The sequence below is a fragment of the Hemiscyllium ocellatum genome, chromosome 40 (genome assembly GCF_020745735.1).
Source record: "Hemiscyllium ocellatum isolate sHemOce1 chromosome 40, sHemOce1.pat.X.cur, whole genome shotgun sequence".
Lineage (NCBI taxonomy): Eukaryota > Metazoa > Chordata > Chondrichthyes > Orectolobiformes > Hemiscylliidae > Hemiscyllium > Hemiscyllium ocellatum.
This window is the reverse complement of record NC_083440.1, coordinates 27,716,848-27,734,643: the sequence shown is the minus strand read 5'-3', so window position 1 is coordinate 27,734,643 and position 17,796 is coordinate 27,716,848. Positions and strand designations below refer to the sequence as shown.

General features: G+C 53.7%; 1 protein-coding gene across 3 annotated transcripts in view; it reads right to left on the bottom strand.

Moving 5' to 3' along the window:
- Positions 1-17,575, bottom strand: part of LOC132834482 (cell adhesion molecule 3-like) — a 46,998-nt gene extending 29,423 nt beyond the window's left edge. For all 3 annotated transcript variants that reach the window (XM_060853397.1, XM_060853398.1, XM_060853399.1), the window contains exon 1: positions 17,444-17,575. In XM_060853397.1, coding sequence (XP_060709380.1) covers positions 17,444-17,522 — 79 coding nt within the window. In that variant the 5' untranslated portion in view covers positions 17,523-17,575. The remainder of the gene's footprint in view (positions 1-17,443) is intronic.
- Between the last annotated feature and the right edge of the window lie 221 nt (positions 17,576-17,796).

The window sequence follows — 17,796 nt, the reverse complement described above, 5'->3', positions numbered from 1 at the left end:
TCGGGTGTGTGTAATAACATCGCGACGGGCTGGTGACAAAAGGAGGTTAAAACATTTAAAAAGGGCCATGTCTTCTTGTGACGTTTGGCACGGCCAGCTCCGCAAACAGGAATACAGCAACGCTTTCCTTTATCGGTCAGAGTATTGAGTACAGGAGTTGGGAGGTCATGTTGCGGCTGTACAGGACATTGGTTAGGCCACTGTTGGAATATTGCATGTAATTCTGGTCTCCTTCCTATCGGAAAGATGTTGTGAAACTTGAAAGGGTTCAGAAAAGATTTACAAGGATGTTGCCAGGGTTGGAGGGTCTGAGCTACAGGGAGAGGCTGAACAGGCTGGGGCTGTTTTCCCTGGAGCGTTGGAGGCTGAGGGGTGACCTTATAGAGGTTTATAAAATCATGAGGGACATGGATAGGGTAAATAGACACAGTCTTTTCCCCTGGGGTGGGGGAGTCCAGAACTAGAGGGGCATAGGTTTAGGGTGAGAGGGGAAAGATATAAAAGAGACCAAAGGGGCAATTGTTTCCCCCAGAGGGTGGTACGTGTATGGAATGAGCTGCCAGAGGAAGTGGTGGAGGCTGGTACAATTACAGCATTTAAGAGGCATCTGGATGGGGATATGAATAGGAAGGGTTTGGGGGGGGATATGGGCCGGGTGCTGGCAGGTGGGACTAGATTGGGTTGGGATATCCGGTCTGCATGGACGGGTTGGGCCGAAGGGTCTATTTCCAGGCTGTACATCTCTGTGACTGTTTTAACCGGGACAGGGTTGAGTTTGATTCGGGAGAGGTTGAGGGCACAGGAGATGGTTTTGTTTTAACAGGTAGAGGCCGTGGATTTAACGGGAGTGGATTTTGTTTTAGTGCACGGAAGGCCGTGTTTGTGTCGGATGGAATTATCACTAATTGTTCGCGGCAGCCAGTTAATGGGATGTGGCTGGGATTTAATGGAACGTGGTGTTGTTTTAATGGTCCCAGAATATGGCTGTACGTTGGTACTGGGATGGTTTGTAATGCCAAAGGGCTCTGCTTTATCGGGAAGGGGTAATCTTTGATCAATAGGGCTGTACTAGAATGTGGGAGGGGGCCGTGTTTTATAGAGTCACACAGCATGGAAACAGACCCTTCGGCCCAACCAGTCCATACTGACCGTAATCCCAAACTGAACCAATCCTGCCTGCCTGCTCCTGGCCCATATTCCTTCCCGTTACTGTGGTTATCCCAATATCTTTTAAACGTTTAAACTGTGCCCACACCCAGCACTTCCCCAGGGAGGCCATTCCACACACGGACCACCCTCTGCATGAAACAATTGGTCCCTCCTGTCCCTTTTAAATCTCTCTCCTTTCACCTTAAAACTGTGCCCCAAATCTTGGAATTCCCCGCTCTAGGGAAAAGCCAACTCCCATTAACTGTATCTATCCCCCTCAGGATTTTATAAACCTCTATCAGGTCTCCTCTCAACCTCCTACGCTCCAGGGATAGAACAATTCCCAGCCTCTCCTTATCGCTCAAACCTCTCCCTTCCCAGCAACCTCCTGGTAAATCCCTTCTGCACCCCTCTCCGGGTTAATAACCCCCTTCCTGTAACAGGGCGACCGGGACTGGACACAGTGCTCCAGACGGGACCTCACCAATGTCCTGTACAACCCCAACATGGCGTCCCCAACTCCTACACTCAAAGGGCTGAGCAATGAAGGCAAGTCTTCTTAACCACCCTATCTACATGTGACACAAATGTCACAGAATGATATCCCTGAATCCCTAGGCCCCTCTGGTCTCCAATACGACCCAGGGTCCTACCATTTTCTAGCATCTGCAGCCCTTGTTTCTAACCTCATTAACTGGATAAGCCCTACCCTTGTTCCCTGGAGCAAAATGGGACACCTCGCATTTCCCTCGCTAATTTTCAGCCCATTGACCCGATTGGTCAGGATCTCTTTGTCATCTTTAGAAAACCTCATTCACTGTCTCCTGCGTCGTCCAATTCATTTGAGCAGGACGGGGTTGTGTTCTAGTGAGACAGACCCGTGCTGTAACTGGGCCACGTTGTGTTTAAATGACGCTGAACACTGTGCAGTCGTTGGCTAACATTGGACCTTATCTTGGAGGGAAGGTCATTGATGAAGGTGCTGAAGGTGGTTGGGGCCTGGGACACTACCCTGAGGGGCTCCTGTAGAGATGTCCTGGAGCTGAGATGACTGACCCTCCGACAACCACAACCATCTTCCCCTGTGCCAGGTCTGACCCCAACCAGTGCAGAGTTTGCCCCCCTGATACCCATTTACCAGGGGCTCCGTGATGCCACACTCGGTTGAATCACGTCAAGGGCTGTCCCTCTCCCCTCCCCTCGGGAACCCCATGTGTGAACCCAGACTGTAATGAGGTCAGGGGCTGAGAGGTCCTGGGGGAACCCAACCTGGGCATCACTGAGCAGGTTATTGCTGAGCGGGTGCTGCTAGATGGCACCTTCCACCACCTTCCCGCTGGTCACCAGGAGGCTGGTGGGGGGCGGTAGCTGGTGGGACAGGACATATCCAGGGATGGTGACGGTGGGGGTCCAGGATACGGTCCGTAAGGTATGACTCTGTTTTGCTGTGCTTGGCGAAGTCTGTGAGAGAGCTCTCCCAGCGTTGGCACTAGCCCCCAGATGGTAGTGCGGAGGGAGGGGGAGAGGGATCCACAGGGTGAGAGATACAGAGAGAGACAGAGAGAGGAAGAGATAGAGACTGAGAGGGAGAGAGACAGAACGAGAGAGGGACAGAGTGACGGAGAGAGACATAGAGAGAGAGAGACAGACGGTGACAGAGTGAGACAGATAGAGAGAAAAACACACACACACACACACACACACACACATAGAGAGAGACACAGAGAGAAAGAGAAAGAGACACATAGACGCACACACAGATGGAGACAGAGGGAGAGACACACAAAGAGATCCAGAGAGACAGAGGCAGAGTGTGACTGAGAATAAGACACAGACAGAACGAGAGAGAGAGACAGAGGCAGAGTAACAAAGAGGGAGATACAGAATGAACGATACAGAGAGAGAGAGAGAGAGAGAGAGAGGGAGGGGGGAGAGAGAGAGAGAGAGAGATGGACAGAGAGAGAGGGAGAAGAACACAGAGAAAGGAGGGACAAAACGAAGCGATAGAGAGATGTAGAGACTCAGGATCTCTGTCTGACTCTCTCTCTCTCCCTGCCAGCTCTCAACCCCTCTATCTTTCTCACCTCTCTCTCAGTCTCCTCTCTGCTCTCCCTCACTCTCTCTCTCCTCTCGCTCCCTCTCTCTCTCCTCTCGCTCCCTCTCATCTTTCGCCTATGCCTCGGTCTCTTCCTCTTCTTCACCTCTCCCTTCTGCATCCACCCCCTCTCTCCCCATCTTTTGTCTGTCTGTCTCTGTCTCTCTGTCACCACCCAACTCTATCTCCCCTACCTCTCCCCTCTCTCTCCCTCCCTCCCTCATCTCTCTTTCACTTGGGAGTCTCTCTCTCTCTCTCTCTCTCCTTCCTATTCCTGTCCCACTCTCCCTCTCCCTCCTGCCACATCTTTCTCCCCTTCCCAGTCTCACTCTATCTCCATCTCTCTATCCCCTATTCCTTTGTTTCCCCTGCTCTCTCTCTCTCTCTTCCCCCACTCCCTCCCTCCCTTTTCTCTCCCCCCCCCCACAACCTCATCTCTCTCACACCTCTCTCTTCTTCTCTCCTCTCTTTCCCTACCTTTCCCTCTCCTCTCTCCTCTGTCTCTCTCCCTCTCTCCCCACCCTGTCTGTGTCTCCTCCCTCTCTCTCCCTGCCCCTCATGTCTGTCTCTCTCTTCTGCCCCCACACCTGTCTATCTCTTTCTCTCTCCCTCTCCACCCCACACACCCCTCTGTCTGTCTCTCTCTCTCTCTCTCTCTCTCACCCCCCATCTGTCTATCTCTCTCTCTCACCCCCCATCTGTCTCTCTCTCTCTCCCCCCATCTGTCTATCTCTCTCTCTCACCCCCCATCTGTCTCTCTCTCTCTCCCCGATCTGTCTATCTCTCTCTCTCACCCCCCATCTGTCTCTCTCTCTCACCCCCCATCTGTCTCTCTCTCTCTCCCCCATCTGTCTCTCTCTCTCTCCCCGATCTGTCTCTCTCTCTCTCCCCGATCTGTGTCTCTCTCTCTCTCTCCCCCCGTCTGTCTGTCTCTCTCTCCTCCCTTTCCCTTTATCACTCTCCCCCTCCACCCCACACACCTGTCTGTCTGTCTCTCTCTCTCTTTCTCTCTCACACACGCACCTCTCCCTCTCCCCCCCTACACTCCTGTCTCTTTCTCTCTCTCTCACTCTCCCCATACCCCCCTTTCTCTCTACCCCTCTCCCCCTCCGCCCCACACACCTCTGTCTGTCTCACACACACAGACACACACACACAAACCTCTCTCTCTCGCCCTACACCCCTGTCTCTTTCTCTCTCACACCTCTCTCTCCCCCCTCCCCCTGATACCCCCCTTTCCCTCTACCCCTCTCTCTCTCCCTCCCCCTTCCCCCAACACACCCCTTTCTCTCTACTCCTCCCCTCTATACCCCGCACACCCCTCTCTGTCTCTTTCTCTCTCACCTCTCTCTCCCCCCCGTCTCTCTCTTCTCTCTCCACCTCCCCCCTCCCCACCCCTCTCTCTCTCTCTCTCTCTCTGTTCCCCCCCACCTCAGGTTTGAGTCTGGGAGGGAGGACGCCTCGCTGCGGTTACACAGGGCCGTGGGGAGGCTACACAGGACTTTCGTCCCATTCAGAGAGTCCAGGGAAATTTCACCAGACTGATTGCCGGGATCGGCTGGACTGACAGATCAGGAAAGTCTGGATTGACTGGGTGGGGGAGAGGGGAGGAATCTCAGAGAAACATATAAACCGGGCAGGCTAGAACGTTCCCAATGTCGGGAAATTCCGGAACGATGGGAGTCACAGTCTAAGGGTAAAGGGTCAGCCGTTCAGGACTGAGATGGGGAAAGTGAATCCCGGTGGAACTCCCACAGGAGTTAGAAGTCACACAACACCAGGGGCCCATTCGGAAGCAACCGCTCCTCCATCAGGGGGTCGGGGCATTTTAACCTGAGTACGTCCCAGTCCAACACCAGCATCTCCAAACCCGCTCCCACTGGGAGCTGTCAGGGCCTTCCATTCACGAGGGAGCTGGAGGTACACCTTACAGCTAGGGGGGAGAGAGGGAGAGAGTGGGGGGGGGAGAGAGAGGGGGGGGGAAGAGAGAGAGGGGGGAAGAGACGGAGAGAGGGGGGAGTGAGGGGGGGAAGAGAGAGAGAGGGGGGGAGAGAGAGAGTGGGGGGGGAGAGAGAGAGAGAGAGAGCGTGGGGGGGAGAGAGAGAGAGAGAGAGAATGGGGGAGAGAGAGAGAGAGAATGGGGGGGAGAGAGAGAGAGTGGGGGAGAGAGTGGGGGGGAGAGGGAGAGAGAGAGAGTGGGGGGGAGAGAGACAGAGAGTGGGGGGGAGAGAGACAGAGAGTGGGGGGGAGAGAGACAGAGAGTGGGGGGGAGAGAGGGGGAGGGGGGAGAGAGGGGGGGAGAGAGGGGGGGGGAGAGTGGGGGGGAGAGTTGGGGGAAGAGTGGGGGGGAGAGTGTGGGGGAGAGTGTGGGGGGGGGAGAGAGTGGGGGGGGAGAGTGGGAGGGGAGAGAGTGGGGGGAGAGAGTGGGGGGGAGAGTGTGGGGGAGAGTGTGGGGGGGGAGAGAGTGGGGGGGGAGAGAGTGGGGGGGGGAGAGTGGGGGGGGAGAGAGTGGGGGGAGAGAGTGGGGGGGAGAGAGTGGGGGGGAGAGAGTGGGGGGGGCGAGAGAGTGGGGGGCGAGAGAGTGGAGGGCGAGAGAGAGAGTGGGGGGAGAGAGAGAGTGGGGGGAGAGAGAGAGTGGGGGGAGAGAGAGAGTGGGGGAGAGAGAGAGGGGGGGGGAGAGAGAGAGGGGGGGAGAGAGAGGGGGGGAGAGAGAGTGGGGGAGAGAGAGTGGGGGGGTGAGAGGGGGGGGGGAGAGAGAGAGGGGGGGAGAGAGAGAGGGGGGAGAGAGAGGGGGGAGAGAGAGAGGGGGGGAGAGAGAGAGGGGGGAGAGAGAGAGGGGGGAGAGAGGGGGGAGAGAGGGGGGGAGAGACAGAGAGAGAGAGTGGGGGGAGAGAGAGAGAGGGGGGGGAGAGAGAGGGGGGAGAGAGAGGGGGGGAGAGAGAGGGGGAGAGAGAGAGAGGGGGGAGAGAGAGAGGGGGGGAGAGAGAGGGGGGGAGAGAGAGAGGGGGGGAGAGAGAGAGTGGGGGGAGAGAGAGTGGGGGGAGAGAGAGTGGGGGGAGAGAGAGTGGGGGGAGAGAGAGTGGGGGGGAGAGAGAGTGGGGGGAGAGAGTGGGGGGAGAGAGTGGGGGGGAGAGAGAGAGTGTGGGGGGAAGAAGGGGGGGAGAGAGTGGGAGAGAGAGAGAGGGAGAGAGTGTGGGGAAAGAAGAGGAGGGAGGAGAGGGGGAGAGTGGGGGGAGGGGGGGGAGAGAGAGAGAGAGGGGGGGGGGAGGGAGAGAGTGGGGGGGAGAGAGTGGGGGGGAGAGAGTGAGGGGGAGAGAGTGGGGGGGAGAGAGTGGGGGGGGAGAGAGTGGGGGGGGGGAGAGAGTGGGGGGGGGAGAGAGTGGGGGGGGAGAGAGTGGGGGGGAGAGAGAGAGGGGGGAGAGGGAGGGGGGAGAGAGAGTGGGGGGGAAGAAGAGGGGGAGAGAGGGGGAGGAAGAAGAGGGGGAGGAGAGAGGGGAGAGAGAGGGGGAGAGAGGGGGGAGAGGGTGTGGTGGGGAGAGAGTGTGGGAGAGAGAGTGGGGGGGAGAGAGTGGGGGGGAGAGAGTGGGGGGGAGAGAGTGGGGGGGAAGAAGAGGGGGAGAGGGGGGAGGAAGAAGAGGGGGGAGGAGAGAGGGGGAGAGAGGGGGAGAGAGGGGGCGAGAGGGGGGAGAGAGTGTGGTGGGGAGAGAGTGTGGGGGGGGAGAGAGAGTGGGGGGGAGAGAGTGGGGGGGGAGAGAGTGAGGGGGGGGAGAGAGTGGGGGGGAGAGAGTGGGGGGGAGAGAGTGTGGGGGGGAGAGAGTGGGGGGGAGAGAGAGTGGGGGGAGAGAGAGGGGGGAGAGAGGGGGAGAGAGGGGGAGAGAGGGGGAGAGAGTCAGAGAGAGAGAGTGGGGGGGAGAGAGAGAGTGGGGCGGAGAGAGAGAGAGTGGTGGGGAGAGAGAGGGGGGAGAGGGAGGGGGGAGAGAGAGTGGGGGGGGAAGAAGAGGGGGGAGAGAGGGGGAGGAAGAAGAGGGGGGAGGAGAGAGGGGGAGGGGGGGGGAGAGAGGGGGGAGAGGGGGGAGAGAGTGTGGGGGGGGAGAGAGTGGGGGGAGAGAGAGTGGGGGGGAGAGAGAGTGGGGGGGGAGAGAGGGGGGGGAGAGAGAGTGGGGGGGGAGAGAGAGTGGGGGGGGAGAGAGAGTGGGGGGGAGAGAGAGTGGGGGGGGAGAGAGAGTGGGGGGGGAGAGAGAGTGGGGGGGGAGAAGAGTGGGGGGGAGAAGAGTGGGGGGGAGAAGAGTGGGGGGGAGAAGAGTGGGGGGGAGAGAGTGGGGGGGAGAGAGTGGGGGGGAGAGAAGAGTGGGGGGGAGAGAGTGGGGGGGAGAGAGAGGGGGGGAGAGAAGAGTGGGGGGAGGGAAAGAGGTACGGAGAGAGAGGGAGAGGGAAGGGGAGAGAAAAAGGAGTGGGAGAAAGGGGGGAGAGAGGCAGGGAGAGAGAGAGAGGGGGAGAGGAAGAGGGGGAGAAAAAGGGGGAGACGGAGGTGGAGAGGGTGGCAGGGAAAGGGGTGAGGCAAAGGGGGAGAGGGAGGGAGGGGGAGAAAGGGAGGGTGAGAGGGAGGGAGGGGGCAGGGAGAGGGCGAGTGGGAGAAGGAGGGGGAAACCACAGGATTTAGATTTATTCTACCATTTGGGAATGATCAGAAAGTCAGATCCCATCGCTGAGTGATTGTCTCTTGTGGACTGAGAGTGATCCCAACGGGAGGGAACCACATTCCTGTCCGAGAGCGCGGAGCCTCATTGATCAGACCCAGCTCCCACCCCCAAGGACCAGCACCAGGCGTAAAATCTCCATCCCAGACATTGGGGGGGGAGGGGGCATAGCCCTATGGCTAGAGAGACAGAGCAGTCCCAGTGTGGGTCAGAGGTCGGCCTGGGGGCCACTCTCCTCCCCACCCCCTCACCTCCACACAGCCCCCGGGCTCCACTCTCTCCCCACCCCCACACGGCCCTTTACCCCGGAACATAACCATAGCTCGTGAACACACACAGCCCCATCCCTAGAAAACGCAGTCTGCATACTATGAAGGCTATGGGCCCGGAGAACATCCTGGCACCAGTACTGCAGACTTGTGCCCCAGAACCTGCCGCTCCCCATGCCAAGCTGTATCAGTAATGGCTACAACACTGGCATCTCCCCTGACGATGTGGGGAAATTGCCCCGGGATGTCCTCTACATCAATCCGACCCGGCCAATTACCGCACCCCCCCCTCACCCCCCATCAGCCTCCTGGTGACCAGCGGGAAGGTGGTGGAAGGTGCCATCTAGCAGCACCCGCTCAGCAATAACCTGCTCAGTGATGCCCAGGTTGGGTTCCCCCAGGACCTCACAGCCCCTGACCTCATTACAGTCTGGGTTCACACATGGGGTTCCCGAGGGGAGGGGAGAGGGACAGCCCTTGACATGATTCGACCGAGTGTGGCATCACGGAGCCCCTGGTGAATGGGTATCAGGGGGCAAACTCTGCACTGGTTGGGGTCAGACCTGGCACAGGGGAAGATGGTTGTGGTTGTTGGAGGGTCAGTCATCTCAGCTCCAGGGCATCTCTACAGGAGTCCCTCAGGGTAGTGTCCCAGGCCCCAACCACCTTCAGCACCTTCATCAATGACCTTCCCTCCAAGATAAGGTCCAATGTTAGCCAACGACTGCACAGTGTTCAGCGTCATTTAAACACAACGTGGCCCAGTTACAGCACGGGTCTGTCTCACTAGAACACAACCCCGTCCTGCTCAAATGAATTGGACGACACAGGAGACAGTGAATGAGGTTTTCTAAAGATGACAAAGAGATCCTGACCAATCGGGTCAATGGGCTGAAAATTAGCGAGCGAAATGCGAGGTGAACCATTTTGCTCCAGGGAACAAGAGTAGGGCTTATCCAGTTAATGAGGTTAAAAACAAGGGCTGCAGATGCTAGAAAATGGTAGGACCCTGGGTCATATTGGAGACCAGAGGGGCCTAGGGATTCAGGGACATCATTCTGTGACGTTTGTGTCACATGTAGACAGGGTGGTTAAGACGACTTGCCTTCATTGCTCAGCCCTTTGAGTGTAGGAGTTGGGGAATGTCATGTTGGGGTTGTACAGGACATTGGTGAGGTCCCATCTGGAGCACTGTGTCCAGTCCTGGTCGCCCTGTTACAGGAAGGAGGTTATTAACCCGGAGAGGGGTGCAGAAGGGATTTACCAGGAGGTTGCCGAGAAGGGAGGGGTTTGAGCGATAAGGAGAGGCTGGGAATTGTTCTATCCCTGGAGCGTAGGAGGTTGAGAGGAGACCTGATAGAGGTTTATAAAATCCTGAGGGGGATAGATACAGTTAATGGGAGTTGGCTTTTCCCTAGAGTGGGGAATTCCAAGATTTGGGAGCACAGTTTTAAGGTGAAAGGAGAGAGATTTAAAAGGGACAGGAGGGACCAATTGTTTCATGCAGAGGGTGGTCCGTGTGTGGAATGGCCTCCCTGAGGAAGTGCTGGGTGTGGGCACAGTTTGAATGTTTCAAAGATATTGGGATTACGACAGGAACAGGGAAGGGAAGTGGGCCAGGAGCAGGCAGGCAGGACTGGTTTAGTTTGGGATTACGGTCAGTATGGACTGGTTGGGCCGAAGGGCCTGTTTCTGTGCCGTGTGACTCTATAAAACACGGCCCCCTCCCACATTCTAGTACAGCCCTATTGATCAAAGATTACCCCTTCCCGATAAAGCAGAGCCCTTTGGCATTACAAACCATCCCAGTACCAACGTACAGCCACATTCTGGGACCATTAAAACAACACCACGTTCCATTAAATCCCAGCCACATCCCATTAACTGGCTGCCGCGAACACTTAGTGATAATTCCATCCGACACAAACACGGCCTTCCGTGCACTAAAACAAAATCCACTCCCGTTAAATCCACGGCCTCTACCTGTTAAAACAAAACCATCTCCTGTGCCCTCAACCTCTCCCCAATCAAACTCAACCCTGTCCCGGTTAAAACAGTCACAGATGTACAGTATGGAAACAGACCCTTCGGCCCAACCTGTCCATGCAGACCAGATATCCCAACCCAATCTAGTCCCACCTGCCAGCACCCGGCCCATATCCCCCCAAACCCTTCCTATTCATATACCCATCCAGATGCCTCTTAAATGCTGTAATTGTACCAGCCTCCACCACTTCCTCTGGCAGCTCATCCCATACACGTACCACCCTCTGGGGGGAAAAAGTTGCCCCTTAGGTCTCTTTTATATCTTTCCCCTCTCACCCGAAACCTATGCCCCTCTAGTTCTGGACTCCCCCACCCCAGGGGAAAAGACTTGGCCTATTTACCCTATCCATGTTCCTCATGATTTTATAAACCTCTATAAGGTCACCCCTCAGCCTCCAACGCTCCAGGGAAAACAGCCCCAGCCTGTTCAGCCTCTCCCTGTAGCTCAGACCCTCCAACCCTGGCAACATCCTTGTCAATCTTTTCTGAACCCTTTCAAGTTTCACAACATCTTTCCGATAGGAAGGAGACCAGAATTACACCCAATATTCCAACAGTGGCCTAACCAATGTCCTGTACAGCCGCAACATGACCTCCCAACTCCTGTACTCAATACTCTGACCAATAAAGGAAAGCGTTGCTGTATTCCTGTTTGTGGAGCTGGCTGTGCCAAACGTCACAAGAAGACATGGCCCTTTTTAAATGTTTTAACCTCCTTTTGTCACCAGCCCGTCGCGATGTTATTACACACACCCGAAAAGGTGGGACTTCAAACCAGGTCTCTTGGTCTGGAGATAACAGCCATTTTGAGAAGAAAGTACTCAGCCCCCGTCCCAATAAACCACAGCCCCCATCCCATTATCACACACCCCATCCCATTAAACCACAGCTCCCCGTCCCGTTAAACCACAGCCCCCGCCCCATTAAAACACACCACGTCCCGTTATAACACACCCCCTCCCAAAAACCACAGCCCCTGTCCTATTATAACACGCCCTGTCCCAGTAAACTATACTCCTCCGTCCTATTATACCACAGCCCCCCGTCCCTTTAAACCACAGCCCCCGTCCCATTAAACCACAGCCCCCGTCCCATTATAACACACCCTGTCCCATTAAACCACAGCCCCCGTCCCATTATAACACACCCCCTCCCAAAAAACCACTGCCCCCGCCCCATCATAACACACCCCATTATAACACACCCCCTCCCAAAAAACCACTGCCCCCGCCCCATCATAACACACCCCGTCCCATTATAACACACCATGTCCCAATAAACCATAGCCCCCGTCCCATTATAACACAGCCCCACGCCCCATTAAACCGCAGCCCCCGTCCCAATAAACCACAGACCCCGTCCCAATAAACCACAGACCCCCGTCCCATTATAAAACTCCCCATCCCGTTAAACCACAGCCCCCCCGTCCCATTATAACACACCCCGTCCCATTAAACCACAGCCCCCCGTCCCATTATAACACACCCCCTCCCAAAAACCACAGCCCCCGTCCCATCATAATACACCCCGTCCCAATAAACCACAGCCCCCCCGTCCCAATAAACCACAGCCCCCCGTCCTATTATAAAACTCCCCGTCCCATTAAGCCACAGCCCCCCGTCCCAATATAACACACCCTGTCCCATTAAACCACAACCCCGTCCCAATATACCACAGCCCCCCATCCCATTATAACACACCCCGTCCCATTAAACCACAGCCCCCCATCCCATTAGAACACACCCCGTCCCATTAAACCACATCCCATTATAACATACCCTGTCTCATTATAACACACCCCCTCCCAAAAAAACCACTGCCCCCGCCCCATCATAACACACCCCGTCCCATTAAACCACAGCCCCTGTCCCATTAAACCACAGCCCCCCGTCCCAATATAACACACCTCCCGTCCCAATAAACCACAGCCCCCCGCCCCAATAAACCACAGCCCCCGCCCCATTAAACCACAGCCCCCCGCCCCATTAAACCACATCCTCCATTCCATTACAACACACCACGTCCCAAAAAAAACCACTGCCCCGCCCCATTATAACACACCCCCTCCCATAAAACCACAGCCCCGCCCCATTATAACACACCCCGTCCCAATAAACCACAGCCTCCATCCCATTATAGCACACCTCGCCCCATTATAACACGCTCCGCCCCATTAAACCATAGCTCCCACCCCATTATAGCACACCCTGTACCATTACAACAGCCCCCGCCCCATCATAACACACCCCGCCCCATTATAACACGCTCCATCCCATTAAACCACAGCTCCCCCCCATTATAACACACCCCCTGTACCATTACAACAAACCCCGCCCCATTATAACACAGCCCTGTCCCATTAAACCACAGCCCCCGTCTCATTATAACACACCCCTACCCATTAAACTACACCCCCGTCCCATTTATAACACACCCTGTCCCATTAAACCATAGCCCCCGTCCCATTATAACACACCCCGTCCTAATAAACCACAGCCTCCATCCCATTATAGCACACCCCGCCCCATTATAACACGCTCCGTCCCATTAAACCATAGCCCCCGCCCCATTATAACACACCCTGTACCATTACAACACACCCCCCCATTATAACACAGCCCCGTCCCATTAAACCATAGCACGCATCCCATTATATGACAGCCCCCGTCCCATTATAACACACCCCGTCCCAATAAACCACAGCCCCCATCCCATTATAACACACCCCGTCCCAATAAACCACAGCCCCCATCCCATTATAACACACCCTGTCCCAATAAACCACAGCCCCCATCCCATTATAACACGCCCTGTCCCAATAAACCAGTCCCCATCCCATTACAACACACCCTGTCCCAATAAACCACAGCCCCCATCCCATTATAACACACCCTGTCCCAATAAACCACAGCCCCGCCCCATTAAACCACAGCCCCAGCCCCATTAAACCACAGCACCTGCCCCATTATAACACACCCTGTCCCATTAAACCATTGCCCCCGTCCCATTATAACACACCCTGTCTCATTAAACCACAGCTCCCGCCCCATTAAACCATAGCCCCGCTCCATTATAACACACCCTGTCCCTATAAACCATCGTCCCCATCCCATTATCACACACCCTGTCCCATTAAACCACAGCCCCTGTCCCATTATATCACGCCCTGTCCCAATAAACCACAGTCCCCATCCCATTATAACACACCCTGTCCCAATAAACCACAGCCCCGTCCCACTAAACCACAGCCCACGCTCCATTAAACCATAGCCCCCATCCCATTATAACATGCCCTGTCCCATTAAGCCATGCCCCATCCCAGTAAACCACAGTGCCAGCCCATTAAATCCCAATACCATCCCATTAAAATACACCCTGTCCCATTAAACCATAGTCCCTTTCCCAATAAGCCATATTCCCTTCTCTTTAAGTCAATGCCCAGTCCCATTAAACACTCACCCTGTCCTATTACACGCCAGCCCCGTCCCATTAAAACACAGCCCATGTCCCATTAAACTACACGCCCATCCCGTTAAACTCCAGCCCCCTCCCATTAAAACAGAGTCCCATCCTGTTAAACCAATCCTTTCCAATGCGAACAAAGCCACTTGGTGGTTAAAATATGTCCACTTTCAATCAAAACATATACCCCCACCCTTTCAACACCACCACTTTCATGAGAACATTAAAAAATAGGAGCTAGGGGAGGCCATGCAGCCCGTCCAGTCTACTCTGTCATTTCATACTAACATGGCCAATCTCATCTCTGCCTCGGCTCCACTTTCCCACTCAGTTTCCATCATCCCTCTACCTATTACTGATTAAAACCTCTGCCTATCGCCTCCCTAAATTCACTCAATGTCTCGGCCCCACACACACACGAACCCTTTGAGGAGCAATTTCCCCTCATCCCGGTTTTTGAATCTGCGAACACTTCATCCCGAGCCCGTGACCTCTCATTCTCGAGCGACCCTCAAGGGGGAACATCTGCTCTGAGCCTTGTTTGTCAGTTCCAATTCAATTACAGTGCAGCCAGCATCCCAGGAAAACACAAACACTCCCCATTAATGCGATGCATCGTCACAGACTCAGACACAACTCCCATCCCATTAAACCGGAACCGCATCGCATTAACACACTCCATTCACATTAAAACACAGCCCCATCCCATTAAACCACAGCCCCCATCAAAACACACTCCATTCACATTAAAACCCACCCCCACCCCATGAAAATCTACTCCATTCACATTAAAACCCACCCCATCCCATTAACATCCACCCCCATCACATTAAAACACACTCCATTCACATTAAAACCCACCCCCACCCCATGAAAATCTACTCCATTCACATTAAAACCCACCCCATTCCATTAAAATCCACACTCCATTCACATTAAAACACACCCCATCCCATTAAAATCCAACCCCATCCCAATAAAATCCACACCATTCCCATTAAAACCCACCCCATCCCATTAAAATACAACTCCCATCCCATTAAAACCTACCCCCACCCCATTAAAACACAACTCCCATCCCATTAAAGCACACTCCATTCACATTAAAACCCACCCTTATCCCAATAAAACTCACCCCCATCCCAATAAAACCCACCCCCATCCCATTAAAACACACTCCATTCACATTAAAACCCATCCTCATCCCTATTAAAATCCACCCCCATCCCAATAAAACCCACCCCCATCCCATTAAAATCCACACTCCATTCCCATTAAAATCCACCCCCATCCCAATAAAATCCACCCCCATCCCAATAAAACCCACCCCCATCCCATTAAAATCCACACTCCATTCCCATTAAAATCCACCCCCATCCCAATAAAACCCACCCCCATCCCATTAAAATCCACACTCCATTCCCATTAAAATCCACCCCCATCCCAATAAAACCCACCCCATCCCAATAAAACCCACCCCATCCCAATAAAATCCACCCCATCCCATTAAAACACACTCCATTCCCATTAAAACCCAACCTCATCCCTTTAAAATCCACCCTCATCCCATTAAATCCCACCCTCATCCCATTAAAACCCACCCCATCCCAATAAAACCCACCCCATCCCATTAAAACACACTCCATTCCCATTAAAACCCATCCTCATCCCTTTAAATCCCACCCTCATCCCATTAAATCCCACCCTCATCCCATTAAAATCCACACCCATCCCAATAAAATCCACCCCATTCCCATTAAAACACACTCCATTCCCATTAAAACCCAACCTCATCCCTTTAAAATCCACCCTCATCCCATTAAATCCCACCCTCATCCCATTAAAACCCACCCCATCCCAATAAAACCCACCCCATCCCATTAAAACACACTCCATTCCCATTAAAACCCATCCTCATCCCTTTAAATCCCACCCTCATCCCATTAAATCCCACCCTCATCCCATTAAAATCCACACCCATCCCAATAAAATCCACCCCATCCCATTAAAACACACTCCATTCCCATTAAAACCCAACCTCATCCCTTTAAAATCCACCCTCATCCCATTAAATCCCACCCTCATCCCATTAAAACCCACCCCATCCCAATAAAACCCACCCCATCCCATTAAAACCCACCCTCATCCTATTAAAACCCATCCTCATCCCATTAAAACCCACCCCATCCCCATTAAAACCCACCCCATCCCCATTAAAACCCACCCCCATCTCCATTAAAACCCACCCCCATCTCCATTAAAACACACCCCCATCCCCATTAAAACACACCCCCATCCCCATTAAAACCCACCCCATCCCCATTAAAACCCACCCCCATCCCCATTAAAACACACCCCCATCCCCATTAAAACCCACCCCATCCCCATTAAAACACACCCCCATCAAAACACACCCCCATCCCCATTAAAACACACCCCCATCCCATTAAAACCAACCCCCATCCCATTAAAACCAACCCCCATCCCATTAAAACCCACCCATCCCCATTAAAACACACTCCATTCCCATTAAAACCCACCCCCATCCCCATTAAAACACACCCCCATCCCCATTAAAACACACCCCCATCCCATTAAAACCCACCCCATTCCCATTAAAACACACCCCCATCCCCATTAAAACACACCCCCATCCCCATTAAAACACACCCCCATCCCCATTAAAACACACCCCCATTCCCATTAAAACCCACCCCATCCCATTAAAACCCACCCCCATTAAAACCCACCCCCATCCCCATTAAAACACACCCCCATCCCCATTAAAACACACCCCCATCCCATTAAAATCCACTCCATTCACATTAAAATCCACCCCCATCCGATTTAAACACAGGCCCCATCCCAATAAAACACATCCCTATCCCTTTAAAACTCCCCCATCCCATTAAAACTCAGCAGGATCCCTTTAAAACTCAGCACTACTCCCTGACAAGACATTAAAGCCCAGCCCCTCCCTTTCCTTTGCCTACCCCACCCTGATTTCAGGGGGGTGTGGACTTGGATCCATGTCCCCTTGTGAGGGGAGGGGAGAGGAAATGGGGGTAATCAGACCAGGGGAGGTCCCTCAGAGAGGGGTTTGCAAATGTTGTTTGGGGGGGGGGAAGCATTGACTCCCTGTCTGACTTCCACACGCACACACATTAGAGAGACAGAGAGAGAGACAGAGATAGAAAATTCTGGCCCCTCCCCATCTGCAGATCAAAACAAAAGCATTGCAAATTCGCTTCAGGCATGACAGCGAGAGAGAGATTAATAAATCATACAAATCAATGCAGCATCTAGACAGAGAGAGTGAGGGGGGGAAATTCCATTGGCTAAAGCATCAACATTGCAGATAAAATATATTGACAGTAACACTGACAGTCTCATTAATGGAGGACAATGCAATTATTTTAATTTAACAGCAAAACATCAGCAAATTTTTTAAAAAAACCACGAAATGCAGCTCAGTCGTTGTTAACACATTAAGAACATCGTGCTAATTTTGACTCCTATACTCCCCTCTCCCTGTTGTCTCTCTGGGACATCTGTCACTTGTTTTAAAAAAAAACAAATTTTCAAAAAATCCCTTCCCCAGGCAGAACAACAAAAACACTGTTTGGATGAGAACAAAAAAAAAACAGGTCAATATTTATCCCACCACCCCCCCCGACTCCCCAACAATAAAACAAAATGCAGAAACCCAGCACAACTCCACTCACCTTCAGAGATACTTTCGTCTGCATAGATGGGGAAGGAGAGGGCGAGGATGGCGGAGAGCTGGATTAAAGATGGTCTCATTCTGTGACTGGTTTGCAGAGATTCGGTACAGTGCAGAAGCAGCACATACAGAAAACGCACACACACACACACACACCCCCTACAGAACTGAATCAACCTCCTTTCAGATAGCCTACGACTATAAAGGAGGTGGGGGGTTTAACCGAGAGGTGGGGGGAGAAAGAGAGAGAGAGAGAGAGAGAGAGAGAGTGGATTTCTGCTCAATAATGCAGAGGGACCTGAGGATGGAACGGGATGCTGGGGATGGTGGAGGGCACTTGATTTGTTCACTCTG